This window comes from Chenopodium album, chromosome 4 (genome assembly GCF_948465745.1).
Source record: "Chenopodium album chromosome 4, dcCheAlbu1.1, whole genome shotgun sequence".
Classification (NCBI taxonomy): Eukaryota; Viridiplantae; Streptophyta; class Magnoliopsida; order Caryophyllales; family Amaranthaceae; genus Chenopodium; species Chenopodium album.
Window position 1 is genome coordinate 25,985,466 of NC_137837.1, and position 9,009 is coordinate 25,994,474.

General features: G+C 33.7%; 1 protein-coding gene across 1 annotated transcript; it reads left to right on the plus strand.

Moving 5' to 3' along the window:
* The first annotated feature begins 1,104 nt into the window (after positions 1–1,104).
* On the plus strand, positions 1,105–5,524 carry LOC145626874 (uncharacterized). Its single transcript, XM_081679343.1, has 4 exons — positions 1,105–1,920; positions 3,977–4,131; positions 4,351–4,601; positions 5,089–5,524. Exons 1-4 carry the CDS (start codon positions 1,311–1,313, stop codon positions 5,090–5,092), a joined length of 1,020 nt encoding a protein of 339 aa, XP_081535469.1. The 5' UTR covers positions 1,105–1,310; the 3' UTR covers positions 5,093–5,524.
* Positions 5,525–9,009: the final 3,485 nt, after the last annotated feature.

Sequence of the window (9,009 nt, forward strand, 5' to 3'; positions counted from 1 at the left end):
TTTTTTTTTTTTTTTTTTTTTTTTTTTGACCTCAAATTGGATTCAAATGGTAAAAAATGACCCCTAAAATAACTAAAAACATGTTTTGGCATGAAAATCGATTTTTTTTTTAAATGTTAGATTTAATGCTTTTTTTTTTTAACAGTAGTATTATTTTTTCTTTTTGAAAACATTTTAACGGTAGTATTAAGTGAAGGTAAAATCTATTTCTTTTTTTTTTTTTTGGCTTTTTGGTGATATTTTAAAATAATTTTTTTAGGTGGTAATATTAATAAGGGGATTTTTATTTTATTTTTTATTTTTGTGGTTGTTGAAATACAAAATTTCCTTTAATTTATACTTCCTCCGGTTAATATTGCAACAAGGAGAAAATTACGCATCCCAAAACACATTTTATATGCTAAATATCTATAATTGTGTAAGAGTAAAAATTATAAAAAGTTGATATTGTGAAAGTATTTTATGAGACGAATCCAACAAGATCTCACTTGACTATATTTTGCTTAACGTATAACTCATATTATATGGTCAAACAAGAGTGATGAATAGTGCAAAAAGTCCATTGTTGCAATATTAATAGAACGGAGGAAGTATTTGGTTTACACTGGAGGATGTAATGAACTTGTTTGCCTAGGTCCTTTCCCCCAAAGCTTGCTAACTTTGGCGAAAATTGACCTCTTTTAATCCAATACCCGCACTGGTTTAAAAAAAAAAAAAAAAAAAAATCGGTTTTTTTTTTTTTTTTTTGAAACTAGATAAAAGAGTTAGTACAAAAGTAATGTATATATTAAAAAAAGCTAATGTATAAAAAAAAAAAAAAAAAAAAGAAATGAGATAGAGAGAGTAAAAGCGAGTATATATTGTTTTTATTTTTTTTTAATTTTTTGACAGGAGAGTGTATTTTGTTACCAATAATGCTGGTCTAAATCATGATTATAATCAGATTAAATCACTAACAACATCTATTCAAAAAGGTAATAAACAGCTAACATGGCACGCTCCAAGGCGCCTCTCTCTGTATCTGCCTTTCTCTCTCCTCTAAAAACAAGCGAGCGAAAATGCCACTTTCCTTTTCACTTCACTTCCCAATCAAGCCTTCCATCTTCCCCCTTTTCTTCTCTTCATCTTCCCTTCCCTTCCCTTCCCTTCTCTTTCTCTCTCCTCTTTCATTTCCCCATCATTCCCTTTTCTCTTTCTTTACTCATCATTTCATCTTTCTTCCTACGCTAATCACCCCCAATTTCAATACCCTTTAACACCCACAAAAAATCCCAATTCAGTCCATAAACTCTGAATTTTGATAAAAAATAATGGGAAATTGTTTTACAAAGCATAACAACAAGAAATGTCTAGTAGAAATTGCACCGGCAGAGGATTTAGCTGGCGGGAAACCAACTCCACCAATTGTTTTTCTATATGGTGATCCAAATAACTCTGCTACTCAATACCTACGTTTTGCTCTTCTCTTCAAACCACTCTCCCTTCGTTTCGTCCCTCGGGCCGAAACCCCGGAGTTTACAGTCCGTTTCGATACGGATGAACCGGTTTCGGGACCGTCCGAGGTGATATTGGAGTACATTGAATCGAAGCTCCCTCGTCCTGCTCTGTTTAAACGAGAGAGGAATGGGGGGGTGGAAGGTGGTTGGGAAGAGGAGGATAAAACGGCGGCGTTTTGGGTGGTGGTGAGAATGGTTGTGCTTCAGCATAAGAGTATGAAGTGGCATTTGGAGAGGGTGGTGAGGTGGGGGTTGGATCTCTCGACACGTGGTGGAGTAGGAGCCGTTGATCCGAGTGTTGGGACTCCGAAAATGGAGGTGAGTAAGTTAGGGAAGAGTTATGGGAAGTTGCTTGAGGTATTGCTTGAGCATGCTCAGATGGAGGAGCGCATTCTTTTTCCTATTTTACAAGCTTCTGATCCAGGTCAATTTTTTTATTTTAAAAAATTATTTAAAATTAAGTTCTACCATCGTTTTTCAATTTATAATTTTTTTTATACACCCTGTACATGGTACATTCGTAATTTCGTACCCGTTAGCCGATTGAGGAGAAAGTCAAATTAGTTAAAATTGAGCGTTGGTGTATTGTGTATTCGTGTGCCTGGTACAATTGTATTAGTGTGACAAGGATGTACCGTTACATAAAGGCCTTTATACATTGAAATAATTGAATATCTGGATATTTCAAAAATATTGGGGAAAAAAAAACAGAGGAAAGAGTAATCAGCACAAATTTTTAAAAAATGATGTTTTTGTTACTGTAGTAAGTTTTAATTTAGTTAAAATGTTTCTTAGTGCACTCTTTAGAAGTTTAGAGTAACTTACAACTTTTGTATGGGGTTTCAAAAAAAAAAAAAAAAATACAACTTTTGTATGGGAAAACAAAATTTCTAGCATAACTCTCAAAGAAGTAGAGTGACTGAGTGAATCTGATACTTGGATGTATGTAAATTGAGAAAGTTATTGTTGCACAATTTTAAGGTAGTGCTATACACTAATACACAACTATAATTTGAATCATGCACATGATACATCCACACTTAACTTATTGTTATTTAATTAATGTGAAACAATTTTATTATACTAAGAATTTGTAAGTTGGATTAAAGCTTGTGATCCTGCAATGAGATGGTTTTGATTCTTAGTTTTAGGATGGGCTTTATTGCTATGGAGCTAAGCGGAATCAGTCAAATGAATTGTGGGACTTATGGTACGGTAAGTGTAAAGGTTCAGAGTATTAAAACAGGGAAAAATTCCCATTAGAATAACAGGTACAAGGGAGAATTGTATTAGGAGGGGGTCAGGGGGAGATTAAGAAAGATATCGAAGACATACGTGCTATGTGAGTCTTTGAAAGCCTAATAACTTAAACTTTGAGCTATTCAATAGGAGGCTGCGCATTGAGTTGAAGCTAAAACCTACTATGCTAATTGTTGTTCTAATCATAAACCTTTTACATTACCAAGATTCAAAGCTAGAGTTGTATTTTAAGGGTACTGACATCTTGGAATTGCATAGATATAATTAAGTGTATGGAGGATTTCAGTTTATGTATGGACTAACTGTGAAAGACTGGAGGTGGAGATTGGTTCTTAGCCAATACATTAACTATAACCCCTAGACATGGTAATGTGCTTCCAAATTTCCAATAAATTTCCTAGTTTATATTTCAATTTCTTTGGGTTTGAATGGAGTTAGAATCTCTAAATAGTGCTTCGAGCATTGGTTTGGTGTGGCGTTGATGGTTCTGTACTCCATTGGACATTTTGTGACATATCTTGGCTTTTAGCTTGATTATGGGTAAGATCTTAGGATCAAACATGAGTCTTACTAATCTCACCTTTACAGGCTTACGTGCCTCCTTTGAACCACAACTCAACTAGCTCCAAACTGAACATGTTAACATTGTATCAAGTGACACCAGAACCATAGAAAACTAGGTATAAAAACGGAAACACAATTTAGTTTTTCATCTGCTGTAATATTGAATAGTGGACAGTGGTCTAAGATGCTACCACCAGTGCTAGTTTACCTTTTGATGGTTTGCCTCCTGAGTGGTCTTTTGTTCATTTTCCGTGGCATATGAATTGCAGTTGCTTTGGTAGCTGTTGTCTCTACAATTATTACTCTTAATGCGGGTTTATGCAAGTGCTAAAACTATTGCATATTACTACCTTCGTTACAGGTTATGTGCAACGATTATACATTTTCCCTCTCTGCTTTATGTCAAATCGTTGCACATAACCTGTAACGGAGGTAGTAGTTGTTTGATCTGAGGATGCAAGCAGCATGCAACTGTGATAATGTACTTTTCCATGCAAAATGTTTTTTTATGCTCAATCCTTTTGTTTTGCTATCATTTGATGATCCAGGGGGTTAGTTGAAAATTATGTTACTTTGATTTAAGTGCTGAACGTTGCACTATGGCTGTAAACTATATGTTTTAGATTATGAAAATGATATATAGATAAACAATGCAGGGATATGTAGATGTGTGATTGAGGAACATGCAAGGGACCTGCCTGTAATGAATGGAATAAAAGAAGATATCAAATCCGTGGGAGTTCTGAATGTTGGTACTTCTATCCATAGGGAGGCCTTGTGTAGCCTTACTGCTCGACTGCAAACATTGGAGGTATATTACTATTTTTGTAAGCAACACTATCAATTAGTTTTGAATCAACTCGGTTTTTTATTTATTTATTTATTTTTATCTAATCTATTTCATTTGTTTTGGAGCTTGTGAATGAGTCCTTGATAAATTTGACAAAGCATGAATTTTCATGATTTGCTTCATACTATTTGAGGAATTAGCTTTCCTGTTCTGGGCTATTAATCATTTTGGGCATAACAGGAGAACTGCAGCCAACATTTTAATGAAGAAGAGAAAAATCTGTTACCGCTGATGGAGGCAGCTGATTTGACCAAGCATCGACAAAGAAAAATTGTTGAACAGAGTATTAGTGTGATGCAAGGGACTCATTCTCACTTATTCCGCTTTTTCATCGATGGATTACTTCCTCATGAAGCGATGGAGTACTTGGATTTGGTGATGAGCTGCACTGACAAGGAAACAACAGCCTCCATGCTAAGTGTACTTGTTGAGTAAGTTGACCTTTTCTAATATTTCAAACAATGTCACTAATCACTCGTTTTATGAGAAAAACTCTCTAGAATGGATGAACTCCTTACTCCAAATGCTTCCAAATGATTTAGGTCTTTTCATAGAAACTAAGGAGCTTATCACTGTTATCAGCATGGACCTTTTTAGCCACTAAATATTAGGACCTTGGCCTTGGTAATGGAAATCAACAATACCGATTCATAAATAACTGCTACGAGTGCTACCACTATCCCTTCCCGTCCCACCACATCCTCGAAAGACAGAATATAAACACAAAAATACTTGTTAGTTGGCATTAATTCGTTTCATCTGATTCGAAATTTGATGTTACAAGCTGATGTTTCTAAAAGAACTTCCAGAGTTAGTTCCAGATGTCCTTGTTCAATATATTACTTTGAAAGTTAGCAATTGAATGTTGCCTTTATCAAGCTATTCCACTGGTTGATATGCTTTTTTCATTCCTTTCAGCTAGATTTTAAAAGAAGAGATTAAGGCTTTCCAACAACTCTCATTACAGATAGGACAGCACCAACATGCACTTTCATTTCATTATACAAAGCTAGGGAACATCTTTACCGGGTATGTACGATTTGCGTTGGCTTTGTCAATGAAGTTCAAAGTGAATGGGAGACCTTGAAGATCAGATTAGCTATTTTCAGTATTAACATGGCTTTCTGAGTGTAAATATGTAGAACTGACTTTTTCCAGGAAACTTAAGTGACCCTTTTCAGTTTATATGGAAAAGAACAGGATGTATTTTTTCTGTGCATGAAGAATATTTTTAATCTCCGACAGTTCAATTGGATTGTAAAGTATTACAGTGTGTTGTTATACAGGACCATGTTCGGAACATTGTTAGCCATGCGAGGGTTCCTACTTTTATTTATGGAGAAAGTTTCATGCATTTCTTATGTTTATATATGGAGAAAGTTTCATGCATTTATATTACTCCCTCTGTTCCTAAAAGAGGTTACATTTGTCCTTTTTGGTGTTCCCTTTAATGGTTACCACCAATAATTTCTTATATAAGGATAATTACTCCTACTTTTTACGAGTCAAACATTTTTCTTTTACATACATATTTTTCATGTGATTATCCCTAGTTATCATCATAATATTTTCATATTTTTAATGCCACCATTCCTATTTAAAAAATATATACCTACTTCCAAATTCCAATACAATTATTCCTAATTTCAAAGTTAATTTAATACTTGTTTTCCACTATTTTATTTTCCTACTCCACTTAATCGTGAAAAACTATTAAAACTGCTCTTCATGTCTTTTCAAAAAAAAAAAAAAAAAAAAAAAAAAAAAAAAAAAAAAAAAAAACTGATCTTCATGGTTTGTTTATTGAGAATTGTATGTTTTAAAATTTTTTAATTTTTATCCTGGCATTTCACTATCCATAGTTCTCGTTTTGGTATCAAAAAAATGGGTTTGGATCCTCTAGAGTTGAACTCTATAGAGTTCAATAAATCTAGACCCTCCACAATAGATCAATGGCTAATATTCATCTTGCATGCATTTCAAAATAAAAAATAAAAGTTCAATAAAAAATAATTTAAAACTCTCACTCTCACAACTCTACAACTCTATAATTTTCAAACTCTAGAAGATCTCAACTCCAAAAAAATTTTCTCAATGTCATCCTTGCCATGAAAATTTCCTTATTATACAATTAGAAAGTAAATGGTGATCAATTAAAAGTGGGTGACCATTAGGTTGGGTGATGTGACACCCTCACATCTACCCAAATCAGTACTTCAGCTCAAATGATAGTTATATGCCCCCTTAATTTACAGTTCTTTAGTAGTGAATTCCTCTTCCGAAAAAAGCCCTTAAAGTAACTAACTTAAAGCTTAAATTGCTTGGTGCAGCACCGATGTTGTTTTCCCTATCTATTAATAGTTGTATGCCCCCCTTGTCGTAACCAAATCAGGCTCGGCGTAACCCATCCACCAGCCTTCTTGCATTCAGGGGCGGATCTATTAAGGTGCACAGTGAGTCACGTGACTCACCAGCACAAAAAAAAAAAAAAAAAAAAAAAAAAAAAAAAAAATCAAAGAGACCGCCTATTACAGATAGGCGGTCTCTTTGTTGCTTCTATTTGAGTTTAGACCACTGTCTGTTTATAAATATCAAAGAGACCGCCTATTAAAATATAAAATAGGCGATCTCTTTGTTGCTGCAGGCATTGATAACTACTTTCATATTTCATTAAAGAGACCTGTTATGTTAAATAACTGGTCTCTTAAGTTAATCCACTTTTTTTTTAATAAATTTTGTTTTTATTTATACTATATTTGTGCAACTAATTTAATATTTTCCCACAAAACTAATTAAGTAAAAAAATCATAAAGTTAGTTTAATTTAATAGCTTTATAGTACTAGTATGTATTTTTTATATCTTATTTTTGGATTGAAATTATTTTGGTAAAATATAACTTTTTTTAATATAATTTTTAGATTGAAACAAGTGATTAATTATTGATGGTGACTCATAAGTTCGAAAATCCTGGATCCGCCACTGCTTGCATTTAGTCATCAGCAAAAACTTGATGCTTTAGCTTTAAACGAGAACAAAGATAAAAATCGATACAATGCATTTCTCCAACTTACTGATAGAAAATGGTTATAAAACCAATACTCGATCCCCTTCCAAGGCCGAAATCCATTACCCTTCAAACCATTGGAAACTTGGACATGAAGCAGAGGAAAGACAGACGTGAATGTGGTAACCATCCCTTATAAGTCCCCTCGCATCATGACCTCAGTCATTGTCACTCGGAGCTAGCTACTCTGTCAACTAGTAACGGAAAACAAGCATGAGAGCACTATCCACCATTCCCAAAAACAAGAGTATACTCATTAAGGTGTCATGTAGAAGTGAGAATGAAGTGCATTTTAAATCCATTAAGGTGTAATGCCAGGACCCTTTTTTTAAAGGTACGAAACATAAAAGTTAAGATTGTCGTCTGTCAAGATTGAAACCTAACTTATCAGTAGAAGAAATAAAATAAGAACATTTACAATCTACAAAAGAGTTCACATCTTAAATGAGTTTGCATCTAGTGACTCAAAGCTGCAATATAATCTACTACGCGATTAGATTCATTGTAAATATGGTGGGAATTACCTTTATTAAAATGGCCAAGCAGTTGTTCCAAAATAGTGTAGTTTATAACAATTTATGCATTTACTTTCGAAATCTTCATGTTTCATCATAAGTAATTTTACACCTCCTTTGAAAAAACAATCGTTCAAAATACATTAGCTAAGTTCATATTTATTTTATCATCCAAGATATGGCGTGGTAATCATCCATCCAAAGTAGCCAACAGATAGAATCGCCTTTTACTGGTGGCCCGACCGCCCATAGCATCCTAAGAGAGTTTAGCTTTCCACCCATAAAAGGAAAAATATAGACAAAAAGAATAATGAGGTATAATTTTGTTTTATGATTATTTTCTTACACTAGCCACTTCTGTTTCCTTTGCTTTATGGAATAAGTGGATAAGCATTTGTTCTTTTCTACTTATTTTATTTTGCTCTTTGGACTAGTGGTAGCAAAATTATGGCTAACATCATTGTAAAGGTCATCAAGTCATCCATTATATAACATCATTTATAGCAGAGGAAACGATATAACTTGAAAATATATGAAAAATTGGGATGAGGACTGTGGCTTTGTTCTCCTTGATGTTGTACTTACATCTTGTGCTTTCGACAGCATCGCCCTCCTCTCATACAAGCTTCAGTTCTGGTAAATCCAACTGCTTCATCTATTCTTATTGTTGTAATCAAATTTCTGCTCTACAAAAGCATTAAACATATTCAATCAAGCATACTTCTTCATTTTTCTCTCTTTGGATGTTCAATGTAATACTTCATATATAAACTAAAAAATTGATCAGCAATACTGGTTCCCCAACAATCACATTCATGGCTTCTTTGTTGATCGATTCGTTACCTTATACAGTATAATAAGTGAAGTTCAGTGTTAATATAACTGATCCCATATACCAGTAGGTATGAAAACTTAACATGAATAGCCAGAAATGAGAATAATCAGTAAGCCTGCAATTAATACATCTAATTTATGCTTGAATATTATTCATCCCATAGGAGATTAAATTTTAATTTGTCAATAAACATGTCTCGAAACACAAGGATGGGAATGCAGAAGGCAGGTTTAGTAAAATATGAAGTGAAACTCTGAAGTAAAATTGTGTACCTTATGTTTATGTTTTCCAAAGCTTGCAGATACGGCGTAGTAACTAACAATGAACCTGGCTTTGATAATATTGGAAAGGAAAAGTTGTATAAAACCACAAAATACATAAAATCAGAAAACAGGCAGTGTTCTAGAAAATTCAATCGATCTTC